The 17,734-nt window shown below is 45.7% G+C and overlaps 1 protein-coding gene across 1 annotated transcript in view; it reads right to left on the bottom strand.

Moving 5' to 3' along the window:
- LOC138547460 (calreticulin-like) overlaps positions 1-17,734 on the bottom strand; it is a 281,960-nt gene that overhangs the window by 58,026 nt on the left and 206,200 nt on the right. Inside the window, exon 8 of the mRNA XM_069642212.1 lies at positions 11,094-11,186. Within this exon, the coding sequence (XP_069498313.1) occupies positions 11,094-11,186 (93 nt within the window). The remainder of the gene's footprint in view (positions 1-11,093; positions 11,187-17,734) is intronic.

Here is a 17,734-nt window from a genome sequence, read left to right as displayed (position 1 = left end):
GCCACTTTAATCAGGGGCTCCAACCATGATAAGCCACTTAACGTCCGAGTCAGCGAGGCCAGTTGCTGTGATAGTTCCTTACTATGGGACTCATATGGTGCCGATGCTGGAGCTCCTATAGGCCGGTCCTTGGGTACAGGTGTAACAAAGTCTAAAAACGACCATGCACTCTCCATATTCCCAAACAAGTACGGGAAAAGGCCCAGAGACTCAAAGTCATCTTTAAAGTCCAAAATTAATTTTGTAATTTTGTAATTATTTGGGATTGGACTTTGCACAGCACTCTTTGGTTGTTGTGAGGTGCCAGTTTTACCCATTCTAGGTCCTTAGTTGCCAAATCACGTAAATGGGGGAACTGAAAAAAAGGTGTTCATCAAGAACGACCTATTAATCCGTGCTAATCCATTAATGTCTGGATTGCTTAACCATCCAAGTATTTGGTTCATCTCTTTAGGAGTCTCTAAGAAAAACAAAGTGTCGATAAGAGGCTCTGCTAGGTTCCCCTTCCCAAGTGCATCCTCCTCGACATTGTGTGCGTCATTACTCGCCAACTTGGGAAGTGCCTGCGAATCCGATACCTTTGCGACACTCTCCTCGTGTTTTGCTGCAGCGAAATAGGCGACTTCCTGTAAAACAGGACCATTTGTACGTCCCTCGCTGTTTGGCACCAGAGGCAGAGTCCCGTTTTTTCTTTTTAACGGATTCGGCCGGCAAGCCTGTTCCTGAGGCAAAACAGTCACCCTTTTGCTTTCAATACTTGGGAAGAAGCTATGTAGCTGGGATTGGGATTTATCGGTAAGCGTCACAGGAGGTTTTGAGGACAAAACCTGCACATTGCCACTTTTCAGTGCCTTAATCTGAAGATGCTTCTTGCTTTCCTCATTCAATTCCAGGAGGTTTAGTGCTAGATCGTCCATGCTCGCACTCGTTTTGAAACTCAAAGCAGGCACCACCTCCTTAGAAGAATGAGGGAGAATCTCCATCATACCTTTTGTTTGCGCTTTCTTCTGGTTGGTTTTGGCGAGATTTAGCTGTTTTTGTGCTCTCAGAAAGGACTTCTTCGCCTTACGGGAGATGAACTGCCTCGCCCCTTGACCTATGCTAACCACAATTGGCTCACTTGACAACAAAGGAGCTTGAGGCTCAGAGATAGCCTGTGAGTCAATGATGTCAGTCAAAGCAGAGGGACTGTCCGGAGGGATGGAAGACCCGATGGCAGTCCCCGTTGCTCCACATGAGGACTCAGAGGTCACAAGGGGTTGGGATTTAGTGACTACATTGAACAACAGTTGTTCTACCTGGATCAAGCGATCGTGATGGAGTTTGGCTACCTCCAAAAGGTCGATAGGCTCATTACTACCATGCTATGTTACGATCTTGTTTGCTCTTTGCAGCACTTGCGAGTGCGATCTTTGTTGTAGATAAGTGTTGCTTGCCACATTGTCCGTTTGGGTTCCCTGAGACAGTGTTTCAGAAGTTGGTACAGCAGGAATAGCAGCTGGGGCAATACTTGCCATCATTTTTCCAAATTGAGAGAAGTAAAACGGTTTCGATTGCTCCTCAGCCAATACATATAGCTTTATCGGTAACCGCATAGTTTAATTAGGGGGCTGAGAATTTTCTGGACCAAAATGCTACTGGATGAAGTTGACCGGTTTCCGGATCCTTCTGGTACAGGACAGCCCCCATGGCTAAACTGGATGCATCGGTTTCAACTATGTATGGGAGCTCCGGCGTGGATGCTTTAAGACAGCTGCCGACGTGAATTTCAATTTCAGTTCTTGGAAGGCTTTTCCAGCCTCTTCGGTCCACAAGAAGCGTTTGTTTTTTCGCAAAGGTGCTGTGATGGGGTGTACAACATATGAGAAGTCAGGAATAAATCTGCGGTAGAAATTAGCAAATCCAAGCATGCGTTGCACCCCTTTAACTGAACTGGGTGATGGCCACTTGAGAATTGCGTCCACCTTTCGAGAGTCCATTCGGACTCCTTTTGGAGTCAGGATAAATCCAAGGAATTCAACTTCTGTAGCATGAAAAACACATTTTTCCAATTTTGCCTATAACTCGTGCTGGCGTAGTTTCTCAAGGACTGCACGAACGTGCTTAACATGGTCTGATTCTGAGGAGGAGTACACTAGAATATCTTCTATGTATACGACAATACAGACGTCAATGAGTTCACGAAGGACATTGTTCATAAAATACTGGAAGGCTGCTGGTGCATTGCACAACCCGAAGGGCATCACCTGATATTCGAATAATCCGTACTTTGTGCGAAAAGCGTTCTTCCATTCGTCGTCCTTCTTTACTCGTACCAGATGATATGCCCCTCGGAGATCTAATTTAGTGTAGATGCAAGCATCCTTTACTTGGTCTAGTAGTTCGGGGATCAGAGGCAATGGATATCGGTTCTTCACCGTGATCTGGTTTAATGTGCGGTAGTCTCTTCACGTTCTGAGGTGACCTTCCTTTTTGGGCACGAAGAATAAAGCTGAAGATGCGGGGGACTTAGATGGACGAATGAAGCCATTAGCAAGGTATTGGTCCAAGTATTGTCGTACGTGACGGTTTTCGGGTTCTGTAAGGGAGTAGATCCTACTGCATGGAGGTTGTGCACCGGGTATGAGGTCAATTTGACAATCGTATGATCTATGAGGTGGTAAGGTGTTTGCCTGTTCTTTTTGGAAAACATCCTGGAATTCTTGATATTCCTGAGGTAGCTGCATGACTGGATTAGCGACTGTGGCCAGGCTTTTGTTCAAGGTTTTTTCTGGGTAACAGGTGTGTGCACACTCCGGGAAGGTTTCCAACCAAGGTATCCCCAGTATTATTTGGAACTGCGGGGCTTTGATTAAGTCAAACACAATAGTCTCTCGATGCCCATCTTGACCAAACAGTGTCATCTCTGTGGTGGAATGAGCTACAGGCTCAGAGGCAATTTCAGTTCCATCGACTGTGGTGATAACATCCGAAGTGGTCTTTTTGCAGAGAGGTAGATTCATCCTAGAAGCCAATTTGTGGTCCACATAGTTTCCTACGGCCCGCTATCAATGTAAGCCCTAACTGCGTGCATACGTGATGGCTGCCTTGGATCAATAAGGACCATTGGTATGATTAGGTGCAAGGTCTGAGTGTCCTTCTTTAAGCTCGGCAAGCGGACCTCTACGCTTGTCGGGCGTGGTCGTTTCCCGAATCAGGCCCTGTTTGATTTCTATCAGCAACTCCGACTACTTTCTTGGATGGTTTTATAGGGCAATCCCATAGAAAATGTCCTGAGGCCCCACAGTACAGACACAACTGCATCTGTCGTCTCCTATCTCTTTCTTTTTGAGTTAAGGGTCCCTTGACCCCCCTGCATTGGTTCTGATGCATCGTTTCCTTTGGGAGTAACATTGGGTTTAACCAATACCCGATTCTCGAACTTAGCTCGATCGGCTTTTCTATTCTGAAGTCGGTGGTCTAGCTGGACCACTAAGTCTATATATTCTGCGCAATCCTGAGGTGGGTTCACAACTTGGGCCAAAACATCTTTGAGTTCACCCCGAAGGCCACGATGAAATAATGTAATTCGCTTTACCTCTGGCCATCCGGTTTCCACCACCAACCTATTGAAGGTTGCGATATAAGTTAGCAGGTCCTGGTTTCCTTGTCGTAGGGATAGAAGTTCGTTATCCAGGGCCTGTCCCTGTGAATTGTCTGGCGAATAGTCTTTCCATGCTCAATTGAAAACCCTGAAAATCCCGAAGAAGAGGGTCATCCTGGTTGACTAATGGAATTGACCAATCCGCTGCGCTGCAACTAAGGTATGACAGTACAAAGGCTACTTTGGGTTGGTCGTTTGGAAAAGCTCCTGGTCTGCATAAAAAGTGCAAGCGGCATTGGTTCATGAACACGGCAAACCTTTTCGGGTCCCCAGCAAAGCGTTCGGGTGGAGCTAAATGAATGCTCCCTGGTAGAACCACTTGCACAGGGCTACTCGATGAAACGGGGGTTGAATTCCCCCCAAGTCCAGGTAGTGGTGTTTGCCCGGCTTGGTTTTGCAGCAGTTGTCTGGCAAGATCATTAGTGCGCTCCTTTGACACAATCAATTCTCTCCTGAGGGCGTTGGTGTTTTGGCGCGCGGAGTGCACTTCTGCGCTAAGTTCCCCTAACAATTTGGCTAGTTGGTCGGTTTCTGAGGTCTCCATTACGCTCGGGTGGGGATTTGTAGATAGGCTTTGTGTTCTGTTACGCTCACCTGGTTCCCACAGGGGCGTCGATCGGACCCGGACAGCTGCAGTCTCCACCAACGTGATGCGTAGTGCAGAGATGACAGTCTAGACTGGCCCACCTAATCTTGTCAGCTGGACTCGTAGAAGTATTCTCCTGCAAGTGGAGAAAGGGATTTAGCCACCCGTGGACTTTAGTGATGGCCCCCCTACTGTTCTCGTTCTCCCCACTAATCACCTCTGATATCCCCTCTTGGTAACCTCACCTTATGTTTTTAAATGATGAGCTCTCCATCCTGCATGGCATGCAGGGGCGCGTAGATACCAGTTACTTCACTGGTTTGAAGGTACTGGAGGAGTTCCGGAGGAATATTGACTCCAGTGTCTATAAAGTTCAAAGAATTCAATATGTCCGATGTTCACTCTTGTTCCATTCCCTCGTTAGGTTGCAGCTGGGTCCAAAAGAATATTGCCTGGAGGCAGCTGATGGCGTTCAGGTAAGAGGCTGTATTACCAAACACTGCCCGGTAAAAGTGGCATGAGTTTAACTTGCTGTTTTCTCTACCTTTATAGGTGCAGCATAGGAAGATGCGGTGAATTAAAGGATAATACCTCCGATGGTAAAGCAGGTAAGCCTATGGTGGCAAGTGATTGTCTTTGTCGGTTTTCTCGGCTCAACTTGTTATTCCGTTTGTTTTCCCCCCAGGTGCTGGGCTTTGACGAAGAAAATGATGGAGGCAGTGCCGAGTCGAAAGATGCGGTGGACTGGTAAGTATAACGTGGCGTTGCTGCTAGCAAAGTGACACGTGCTCAAATAATGTCCTTTCCAGGCTCGGAGCTGTGCTGGGTCCGGAATCAGGTAAGGAATCAAATAATGTCCGTGATCTAACCTCTTCTCCTTTCTTTTCCTTTTGTCTAGGAGCTCCGGATTCGAGACAGGCGTGGCAGAAGACTGGATGCTGACTTGCAGACACGGTGAGCGTTACGCTGCTGGATGCTGAATAACACGAAGCATGGGCTGCTGTTCGGGTGTGGTTTAAATAGCCTGCAAAGTAGTCCCAGGTAAGAAGTTCCCCAGAACCACACCCGAGTAAAAAATAGTCCCTGTAATAAAACAGTCCCATCCAGGCCTCATGTTGGCTTGGACTCATTTGCAGCATGGTCTGCATAAGGTAAGTAAAGTCTATGAGCATGGCGCCTATGGTGCCAGGACTGATTTCTATGATGAGCCTGGCGCCTAGGGCGCCAGGACTGAATCCAAACAGCCCCCAGCCGGGGCTGTTGGGGTTTTAATATGTATCTGGATGCCTGCTCCCGGGGCTGATGGACTCGATCCGGATGCCCGGGGGTAGGCATCATGACATTAGTGTACAATTACAATCGTGTGCCTGGGGGTAATCACAAGCTATCTGCCCGTCATTTTCGTTGGCATCATGAACAGAAAATGATGATTGGTTCTGGACTGGAGGTACCACCTTTGCCAGAGCCTCCATTCCCGAAGCCGGACATGTCAATGGGAGTAAACAGGATGCCCCCTCTTGGTCAAGTGGCAAGGGCACCTCAGATGTAGATGTCGACATCGAAGGTAATGATTTGTTACTGGGCGGTAACAGTGGTAAGGTGCTGTTAAGCAGTTTGTTCACTGAGCTCTTCGCAGAGGCCTTAGATGAATTGCCAGCCTTGTCACCACTTCTCAGTGCACGGCTCATGATCTGCTTCAAGACAGCAGGTGTTACCAAAAGGCTTACACAAAAGCAACCGCCAACCCACAAAGGATGACACAACTAGAGCTATGCACTAGTACAACATAAGCAGAAGCAGCCACCCTTCAACAAATGCCACCACAAGCTGGCTTTCCAAGTTTCAAAATTCCCCACCCCAACACCCCCACTCCCAATTTTGTGGACTATAAGTGGTAGCAAGGAAGCAGCACGAAGTGCAGCAATCACAGCAAAGGGGTTAATCTGTTCGGATCAAAAAGACTCAATAACCCCTAATCTCCTTTTGCCCGTTTGTGATTATAGAAGCGAAAAGAATCAGCTCATGTATACCTTGATGACATTCGCCCATACATAATGTTTTCAAAACGAATGCACCTCATTAGAAATGCGCTTGTTAATAGCACTACAGGGTTCAAAGACTCGAGAGGCCCACAGTCACTCTCTATGCAAAATGTCAATTCCAGCACTCAACAGTTCCTATACACCAATAATGAGTATGGTGGCCTACCCCTAGGGTTCAAAGGCATAAAGCCCGCAGTCACCCTAGATGAGGGAGCTCTAGATCACACACTCACAACAGCACCCCAGCTTAGTGGCACACAACCCAAAAGACACCCACTGTCCGGAGTGCCTAATTTAAGCACTTGAGGACGAGTATGAACCAGTCAGGGTTCAAAGGCCCAGGGCCCGCAGTCACCCTTTATAAGAGATCTCTAATTCTCACACTATTCCACAACACCGGGGTTCAAAGGCTCAATGCCCGCAGTCACCCTCTATCTGGAATATGAGATCAAACGCTTGGAGAAAGATGTGTGCCAGCCACATGAGCCCAAGCTGCCCTTCCGGGTTCAAAGGCCTATCGGCCCGCAGTCACCCTCTGGGCAGTTCTAATTCATACATACAGTGAGCCAAGTTGGCTGAAGCGAGAACTCAATATCAATGTTGCCGGGCTCAAGTTTTGATTTGCCCACAGACATCCTATTCGGGGGTGAACTGAATAATCACCAGAGATACAGGTTCATCAACCACCAAAATAAGCCCTGCCTTCTGTGATACCAGGGCTCAATTACTTGCCGTCACACTCAGCACCCAAGGAAGAATCAGGTATACAATAGGGCATGGGTAATTAAATCAGGTCGTTGCACATGGGTATTCAGGAGAGCCTGTTCCGACGGCTACCTTGTCCCAATGTGGCAACGTAGCACAGGAAGTAGCGACCCCTGTGAGCCCTCTCGCATGCAACAACCTCAAGTACCAGTACCCCAATATAATATAAAGACAGCTTCAAAACAGGGTGCACAGAGCAAGGAGCAGTAGCATTATCGAAACATGCTTTTTAGGCATGACAAAGTTTCTAGTCCAGATTGACGCCTCGTATGGACGTACAATCAGTTCCCAAGGCTCCAAAATAGTCAACAACGTACAAGGAAAAGAAAGGGGAAAGAATTGCGGCGAACCAAGCCGCGCCACTTTTATCTGCAACGGCTCCAATCTTAGTAGTTCCTCAGCTTTGGGCAAGAGATTAGTTCCACTAGCAGTAGCTTGAAACACGTAGCAAAACACGTGAGGCAGCAGATTGCAACGTTTGTAGTAGAGAACAAGGTACAGAAAGGCAAGTCAGATTTCCATGTTAGGGCAACATATGTCTTACCGATAGTCCGAGAGAGACCACACAGCACTACTGCTCCACCAAACACCTAACACACTGCTGGGCACACCGCGCAGCGCTCCGCGCATGCGCAGTGATTATGTAGGATGTAACACGAGTCTGGAGGCGGGCTGCAGGCAGTTCAAGACAGCAATGGAAGAACAAGAAAATGAGCTCCTTGGTCCACGGAGCACAGAGCAAGTTAGGGCAGCACCTTCACCAAGTAACACCTAACACATTGCTGGGCACACCACGCAGCGCTCCACGCATGCGCAGTGCTTATGTAGGATGTAACACGAGTCTGGAGGCGGGCTGGAGGCGGGATGCAGGCAGTTCAAGAAAACAATGGAAGGACAAGAAAATGATTTCCCTGGTCCACGGAGCACGGGGCAAGTTAGGGCAGCACCTTCACCAAGTAACACCTAACACACTGCTGGGCTCACCGCAGATGGCAGATGATTCACTCTGGTTTTCTTACTCAAATCAGACTTAGAGCTATTAGGTTTCTACATGAACTCAAATTGACTGATGTACTTTAAGTTAAGTTAACCAGTGTCCGATGAATTCTGTCACAGTGTTAGCTTTATTAATTTGTTTAGATTTTCATCTTACCTTTGTTTGTCATTTTGTATTGTGTTTAAATTGCTTGTTTTAAAATAAGAAAATGATTGGTTTTATATATTGTAAAGTTGATGTATATCAGCTAATTCAATTAAAAAACTTTTTTTCAAAAATATTATCTTTCCACCCTTTATTGGGATTAGCTTTCTAATCATTCACTTGGTTATGCTGTTGACACTTGCTTCTCTTCTCACAACCTTCTGTGGATATTACTTGTTTTGCCAACACTTGTATACTTGTATTTCATTCAACTTGCTATGAGGTATGGGCCACCTGCACCACGTTGCTTTTGTTCCATTCAAAACCTTCTCTTCTGTTGCTTTATCTCAGTGCAGCATTCCTAAATGCTATTCAATCATGCTTTCATGTTGCTTCAATTCTCTACGGTATTCAATATTGCTTTCGGTTTGTTCAGTATTCAAAGAGTGCACTTGGAACGCACACACGTTACTTGCTTACTTTGCTATTCAGGGTTTCAAATATTCTCCCTTGCGTAACTCAAAGTTCTCTCTTGCACTTATGCTTCATTCAATTTTGGGTTTCTCAGGATATATCAGCAGTCCTTCCATGTGTTACCTTCATATTTTAATTCTTAGCATAGAGCTCTGCGCCTTTTAGACCACTCGATTTCATTTCCCCACTGGTGTCTGGCAGGCTCACCGGTCTTTGCAGCGTTCCTTTATCGGTATGCAACCTTCCTGTCAATATGGCTTATGCTGCATGTTCGCTTGGGCGATGCAGCTGCCTCTCCCACCTGTTGCACGACTGCGTGCACCCTTGTCAGCCTTCTCTCCGTGGGCGGAGCAGCGCTCTCTGGGCAGGTGAGCGGCCCGACCCTCAGAATTGGTTACTGTGCTTCCGGTCCTCTCGCGGCCCTTTCTGCATGTCGTCTTGCTGCTTGCGCCCTCTCTCTGCTCTGCCTCGCCAAGTGTCACAGCCTCCAGGTTGCACTCTGGTAGCCTTCACGCAGCTCGCCACATTGTCACAGGTTTCCCCCCTTCTCACCTGTCTGTGTTGTTTGTTCGTGATCTTCGAAGAAGTCTTCTTTCGCACAGTTCGGCTTTTGTATAACCCTGTGCGTGGGTCCTCAGGTTCCAGCGTGCGGTTCGTGAACCGTCTCCAGGAAGCGTTCAGATGTCCGGGAAGAAATCCAGGAAATGGCATGGAGCGCACTCGGAAAGACGAGTGCGAAGGCAATCCAGGAATGTAAGGTGAGGACAAAAAGGGAAGGATGAAAGAGGAGGGAATTCAGGGGACCGGGAACCAGGAATCAGAGGTAATCGCTGTACGAACTACGGCAGCACACGTCTGACTACTGCAAGCAGTAGCGTTGAGACATGCAGAGCCGTGGGGGTGTGTCTGCTTTGTAGAACGCAGAGCGTACAACGCGGAGACTGGCAAACAGCGTTCCGCCTTCAGCGGCCATGTTGGGAGTACTGCTGAGTTCAGTCCCCTATGGGTCAGGGATCACAAAGTCCACAAGGGACGTGTACGGTGTTTCATGACACACATCACCTGCTTCTCGCAAGCAGGTTCTCCGTGGGCTCTCCCATAGGTCCTCCTGTCTCCTGAACTGCCTGTGCTCTTATACCCTTGAGGTTTGTCAAGTGACCTCAGGTGTGGCCATTCAGTCCAATTGCCTGACCATAGTTAAAGGGACATGCCTGACCTTTACAATACTCTGCGGGGCTCTTCCTTGTCTAAGCACTAGAGTGGTGAAATTACTTACCCGTGTTCATCACTCTTAGTTGCCTCTTCCTCGTCCCTGTACCATAGTGTGTTAAATGATGGAACATGTGGAGAAATGTAGTACAACAGCTCATAAAGGCTAGGGGAGGGTTAGGATGGTTTAGTAGGAGCATAATTATTGAAACAGAAGAAAAGAGAGCCTGGATAAAGAGATTTTATGTACCACATTCCATAGAAATAATTAAAACCAAGCAGTGCCAATAACAGATGGGTCCTCAGTCAGTGCTTCAGCACATAGAGAGGAAGGGGGTGCCAGAGTCACAGACTTCAGACTTGATGCAGGTTTAGCCTGTTCACCAGTCAAGTAGGCCATTCAGACTCCTGTTCACAGTAGAGGGTTTTTCAGTGCCCTCAAGCATGGTACCCATCCAATGGCCATGTCCTGAAACTAATGAAAGACAAACCTGATGCCCATGCAGCACGCCATCCAAGGACCATATTGTGAAACTAAGGAAAGACAAACCTGGTGCTCATGCAGCACACCAAGAAGCAGCAGAATATATATTTTCTAGATGGATTGAGGTCTTTTATAGGTTGCTGTCAACAGTCTTACATGTAAATGGCTCTACTGGGAACAACTTAAACAATGAGGGCGGCGAAAGAAAAAAGCAAATCGAAGCAAATTTCAAATTGCGGCTGATAACTTTTCTTGAAAACAGTTCATTGATGGGCATACGAAGCAAGAAGATGCATGACCACTGGAGAGACTTGACGACAAATTTTCTCTTCAAGGCCGAGGCGATACACAATGTAAAGCTTCTGCATAAGTCCCAAATGTATCAGTCAATTTTTCCATGCCCCAATGTATCAGTAAAATGGATTGCAGGCAGAAGGAAATGTACAGAGACATAGAAGTCTGATATGTCAGTTTTCTGGATCTCTGGTGGGGGATCCATGTCAATATTTGGCCTCCACAGAAAGAACAGAATGCAGGAGTACCAATGAACTACAACATGCGATTTGGGTAGATCAGGAAATCAGAGCATGCCCCTATGAAACTGAACGCATTAACAGGCTTTGAAATTTCAGTAACAGTTCAGTAGGCCATAAACAATTGAAAACAATCAAAACACTAAATTCTTCACAGTTAATACCAAATCTAAGCCTACAGGTTGTGTCTGTAGTGAATACTCTCCACATGCTTACCGTTGTTACACCCCATGTTGCATTTGCAATATCTTCAGCAAGTTTTTCATCATTTGCAATCAGGAAATTGTCAAAGATCGTACCGGTTTTCACCTGTTAAAATATTTAGTATTGATTAGCTAGTTCTTAAATAAGTTAATTCAATATGTGTTTAAAGCCACATTATAGAAATGGAAACGATTGCTGAGCTGGTGAGTAATAACAACTCTGAACATTGTCTGTGAAATAAGTGATTCAGTTGTTGAACCGATACTGGTGCTTTTCCAACTATGCAGGGGTTTATACCTTAGATTCCTTACCTATCCCCTTCCTCTTTCTTTCTCTCACTAATTGAAATTGTATTTGTATTTCTACTTGGCTATGTGTGTTTTTTTATTGAAAATGTAACGTGCTTTTCAAAGGGGCACTCCACAAAGGGCATATTGATGGCTGGAGCAGACGCGCAGCTGGGTGATTTACATAAGCACAACATAGTAGCTAAATAGATTTCACCGGATGGTGGTGGGGAAGGAGGTGGAAACAGTAAATGAAGGCAGCACGAGACATCTTCAGCATTTACAGATATATACAAATATGGAATCCAATTGTGGCAGCTGGGTGTCATTGGGGGATGATAGCACTATATTGGCCTACTTTTAAGTGAGGCAGCACATTAAATGAAGGTCTAATGCATCTATGCCTCCGTTTAATGTGCTGCTGTAGAGATATCGCGAGAGCCCTCACTCTCGCGAGATCTCGCCACGAACTATAGCTCCGCCCCGCGCGCTCCGCGCGCATTACGGGAAGAGCCAAGGACGCGATAAGGTGCGTCCCGCCGGCTCCTCCGAGAACGGGGCCCGCGGCCCACGCTCATGGACACGGACATTACGGCTGCAGTCTCCAAGCCACGTTAGGCCCGTTGGCATTCGTTATTGAGGCACGCACTTGGCGTGCACTGTGCATGAAACCTATAAGAGAATAAACACAGCGTGACAAGCCCCGCAACTCCTGTCTTCATTATAAGCAGTGTACAACAGCTGCCTTATTTTACAGCATTGACATACAGCGGAGAGAAGAGCTCCACTGTGCTCACCTCCACCGTCTCACGGGTGTGCTTTGTTGTGCACCTGCATGAGATTTTCATGCATGCATACAGCAAATGGATTCCTATGCAATCTACCTCGGTTTTGCGCCTGGTCAAGAACAGGCAGGTCCCATAGGAATCCATTGTAAAGGCCGGTTGTAAAGCGTATTTGCAGGCAGTGTTTACATTTCCACGAGAAGGAGCGGAAAAATGAAAGAGCAAAATCGAGTTTCCCCCACCTTTATTCTTTCCTTGATGACTCATGTGGCGACAGGCAATGCGGAGACTGACCAAGTGGTGCCACAGTGGTTGCTATAGAATTTTATTAAATGAAAAAGCAAACCTATCTATCCCTAACGCTAAGGGGATTTCCCAACCTAACTAAAGAAACCTGGGTGCGTGTACAGAAGTCTGTGTGAGTCCAAACAAAAAGGCACGTCACAGTCACAAAGAATCCCTTTCACTACAACAAAACACCATAAAGTCCAGCTACTGTTTGTAATCCAAGAGAAGAACTCCCTTCTCCTGGATGTAAACCATCCAAACGCCTATTGGGTGGTTAAAGCAAAAGTGCCATACAAATTCGGCTTCACCGTAACCCAAAAGAAAAGAAAATAGTTACATTAAGTTCTTGTGGGGCTAGGATAATGACTTCCCTCTCCTAGCTGGTTCCCCAATGGCTTTCACAGTTCTTAACAAGGTTTGTAGTTCCCTTATGGCAGTTTTCGCAATCTCTGGGTTTTGCACCTTTCTTAATCGCCCTGACTGAGATGATGAAGCTAGTGGCGTAACACAACATTTGGGGGCCCCCTGCGAGCTATGCTGAGGGTGCCCCCCCAACTCGGCAACAAATCATGGGTCACGCCACACTGTGGGCCGGCCTAGATTACCACGCTTGCGCAATATGCACAAACATGCTGCTGCAGGGGTATGCTGCACACTGCTCTAAGAGAAAGATATACCTATGTGTTTTAATGCAATTACAGCACACGTTCAGAACAAAATTGGCTAAAAAGCCAGAGTGTTGCAATTGTTTTGTTGGGTAACACTAAGCCAAAAATCAAATATATGCAAGTCACTAACATTGCACAGGAACATTACTGCTTTGCTATTAAAAAATGGCATGCCACAATGAAAACATGTCCAACTGACTGCACAATGTAGACCAGTGTAGACACGTAATAACATTACAGTAAAGCATGCCAGGCCACATTTAGACATACCTAGACTGGTTGCACCAAAATGCAGGTCAATGCAATAACACCTATCATGGTTATTTTATCACAGATGCCCAGATAAATATACATGCCGCAGTAAGAAATAGCTAGACTGGCCGCACCCAAATGCCAGTCTAGCCATGTAATTACACTTAGCAGGACTGCTTTATCAGAAAGGCTCAGTTAAAAAAAAGTCAAGCCAAACTAAGAAATTATTAGACTGGCTGTGCTAAAATGCCTCTCTAGCCACTAATACCACATATCATGCATAGCATGGACAGGACGTCCATTATGATTTATCGCCCAATCCCGCACCTCCCCACGTATCCTCTCTCGCTCCCACCCCAACTTCCAAAATCAACACCTTGACCCAGAATTACCTCCACGTCCCACTTCCTTGTCCCAGTGCTTACGTATGCGGATCCTTGCCTCATAGGTAAGTACTGGGATGAGGAAGAGTGGAACTAGGAGTCATGAAGATTGCTGATAGCTAAGTCAGGCATTGACTCCATGTACCTCTACCTCATTCCAGTACTTGTGTATGAGGCATACTGCCACATACACAAGTACTGGATGAGGAAGAATAGGCTAGGAGGAATGAAGATTACCAATAAGTAATCAAGGCATTAAACACAAGTAGTAGAGCAACACCATTGAGCTGACTGGGCTTCAGCACCCCCCGGCCTCCCTAATCTTGTGGGGCTGAAGTAAACCATTTCACTGTTGGTACCTGCATTCAAATGCATAATTTTTTAGGCAATTGAAATAAATTGTGATGTGGGTTTAGTACTTGCATGCCAATGGAGTGATTTGAACGGTAGAGAGGTATCAGGAAACTGGTCATTCTCACAGAAGTCCATAAGTGGGTGCTTTCAGACTTAAAGGAGGGAGTCAACTGCTACGACAACAACACAGAAGCACTCCAATTAAACAACCACAAGACAAAACCAGGATGAAAAAACAAACCTAACCACATCAAAAAGATCCATTGCAACCTAATCAACGCTAGATCAATGTCCAAGCATGCCACAGAGGTTTACGACCTCCTGTGCGACTGAGGTATCGACATCTTATTCATAACCGAAACATGGCTAGAAGACAATTACAAAATTGCACTCCATAAAAGAGGAGGACTGACAATAGCATAAAATTAAAACCGAAGAACCACTAAGATCAAAAACTGTGAATCCCTAATCGTTTCTCTAACAGAAACCCCAAAACATACCTCAAATTCATCCTGGTACACAGACCACCGACATACGATGCAACCTTTGTGGACACCTTCACTGAAGCCATCACCAACCTAGCAATAGAGCAGGAACACCCGATAATCCTTGAAGACTTCAACATCTGGCTTGATGAAGAAACAGCTAACACACAAAAATCACTAGCCAAACAAATGAAGACAATGAAACTACATCAATTAGTCAAAGGATAAACTCACGCAGCGAGATATACACTAGATGCAATCTTCGCCAACAAAATCCTCATCACTACGATGCCACCAATACAGAACCTCTGGAGCGACCACGTCATCATCCCCTTCGTGATCACGCTGGCCACATTAACAGCCAAACAGCCAGACAAACTGCCGAATATCATGAAAAGAAAATGAAGGACCAACAAAAATAGCAACTTAGTAGAACTACTTAAAATTAACAAACCACCGGCAACAACTCTGGATGAAGTTGGCCTTGACAGAAAATCAGAAATACTGTACAAGTGGATCACCAGAACAATAGACAAGATCTCCAAGGAAAAACCTTTCACCCTATCACGCAAGAGAGCAACAGCAAAATGGTTTACCCCACTACTAAGCGCCATACAAAGAAATAACAGAAAGCTTGAACTAGAATGGAGGAAACATAACGACCTGGTAAAGAAATTACAATTACAGTGACAAACCCACTTATACATAAAGGAAATCCATAAGGCCAAAAAGAAATACTATGACAACAGAATCACCAAGGCTCAAACACCCAAAAAGATCTGTTTAATATCATAAACGAAATGAAAAAAAAAACCCTGGCTGCAACAACACACCGATACCTTCACTGAAATTAGGCAACGACCTTACAGACCACTTAAAAAAAAAAACAGCACATCCAACAGTTCATACATAGCAGACCAAGCAACTACAACATGCAACCTACCCAGCCATCCAAGGATCGCCAGAACAAACTCTGAATCTTCCCCCAAATATCAGCTGAGACATTTGTCAAGCTGCTAAGCAATAGCAACAAAGCTAGCTCCCCCATGGCTCCCTGCCCCCTAGGTATACACAAATCAATCCTTGCGCAGGGAACACCCATGGAATACTACAGAAACCTTTTCAACCAATTACTTTGTACAGGTAAAGTACATAGATCATTTAAATCGGCATACATCAAGCTGTTCCTCAAGGACACATAAGGAAATATGAAGGACCTCTCCAGCTACTGACCCATCTCAAACATCCCATACCCAACGAAACGACTCGAAACATACGTCTATAGAATAACACAAGAATTCATAGAAGAACACCTACTGCTGGATCAAGCACAAGTAGGCTTCAGACCGATGAGAGGAATGTAAAAGGCACTTCCAGCGCCCAGTTACCTCAGGGTTTGGTGCGCAATACAAATAATAAACAAAACAAATACAAAATACTGTTCTCAATCTGGGATGATCTAAAGGCTAATGCAGACTCAGACAAAAGCACAGCTCTAATACTTCTGGATCTCTCCGCAGCATTTGACACAGTCAACCATGACATCCTCATGGGGCGATTGGAAGAAATAGGAATCACCGGCCTAGCCCTACTGTGGATTAAATCATTCCTAACCAACTGAACAGAAACCATATGGATCAAACCTTTCAAATCCACTCCAATGGAATCTACCTGTGGAGTACAACAAGGATCCTCCTTATCCCCATTGTTTTTCCACATATACCTGACGCCACTACAGCCTCACATACTACAACTACATACTGATGACACACAGATCATCTGCAAAATACAAGATACACAGGAAGAAACATAACACCGGAAGAATGACTACAAGAACTCTACGGCTGGATGAACACTAACAGCCTCAAACTCAACCCGGGCAAAAAAGAAATAATGATCATATGCAAAAGCATGGAAAACAATCACTACATGATATGATATGATATGATATATGATATGGCATCCCATATCAACTAGGAACAGCACTGACTCCATCAACGATAGTAAGGAACCTCGGAGTCTTGATGGAGAGTGGACTAACACTTGAGCCACAAGTAAATGCTATAATCAAGAAATGTTCCTTCCTCATACACGCGGTAAAAAGGATCCTACCATTCCTCTCTTTCACCCACAAAACACTCACCATCATCGCACTCATCATGTATAGAGTAGACTACGCCAGCAGACTATACCTAGGAATGCCAAAAAGTCTATTTAAGAAATTTCAGCGCATCAAAAACCCTTCGGCCTGGCTCCTGCTCAAACTACCACAAAGAGAACACATTACCCCATCTCTGAAAATGCCACACTGGCTACCAATAAAACTGTGAATAAAGTTCAAAACGATGTGCATAACACACAGAACAATCCACGGCCAATGAGCAGAGTTCCTAAATGAGAAAATAACTGTCTACCATCCGACAAGACCACTCGGATCAAGCAACGACATTCGCATAGAACCAAAACCATACAATAAAAGAACATTCGGGGGCTCATCTTTCTCTAACCTGGTAGCAATAACCTGGAATGACCTATCAAAAAACATACGCAACACAATGGATCATCTGGAGTTCAGAAAACTACCCAAAATGTGGTTCTTTGCTTCGAAACCAGAAGGAAATGACTAGGAAGCATACACCCAGCGGGAAACAAGAATCCCAAGGAGTAACCCATGACACCTAAAATAATCTTCCCTAACTGGAGGGTGGGGAGGACACCCCAAGAACCCATGTCCACATACAGCTAGTCCACAGAGGAAACCTAAGTAGGTAAGGACACCCCACGGGACAGGCAGGGAGTGATCAGAACCCTCTAACCCAAGCATCGCCAACCCAGGGCGGGGGATCATGCCGGCATCAGCCAGATACACATACCATTAGAGTAACACAGAGGAAACTGCCACTCCTCAACATACGTGCCAACTAGGCAGACAAAATACAACACCAAACACCAAGGCTAATCATAGATGTTGAGCGTAGAAATGCAAAGTTAAAAAGGTAAGAAAAAAACGGCTAACCCAACTCTAAAACCTCAACTTTCTGCATACACTTCTCATACAGAAAAATAACACAACCACTTCTCTGCACAGCAGTATGCACATACTTCACCACATTGCAACAACAGACAAACACCAAATAACCCGGCACAACAG

This window comes from Ambystoma mexicanum, chromosome 1q (assembly GCF_040938575.1).
Source record: "Ambystoma mexicanum isolate Mex_15411 chromosome 1q, UKY_AmexF1_1, whole genome shotgun sequence".
In the NCBI taxonomy this organism is placed as follows: Eukaryota; Metazoa; Chordata; class Amphibia; order Caudata; family Ambystomatidae; genus Ambystoma; species Ambystoma mexicanum.
This window is presented reverse-complemented; position numbering and strand designations above follow the sequence as displayed.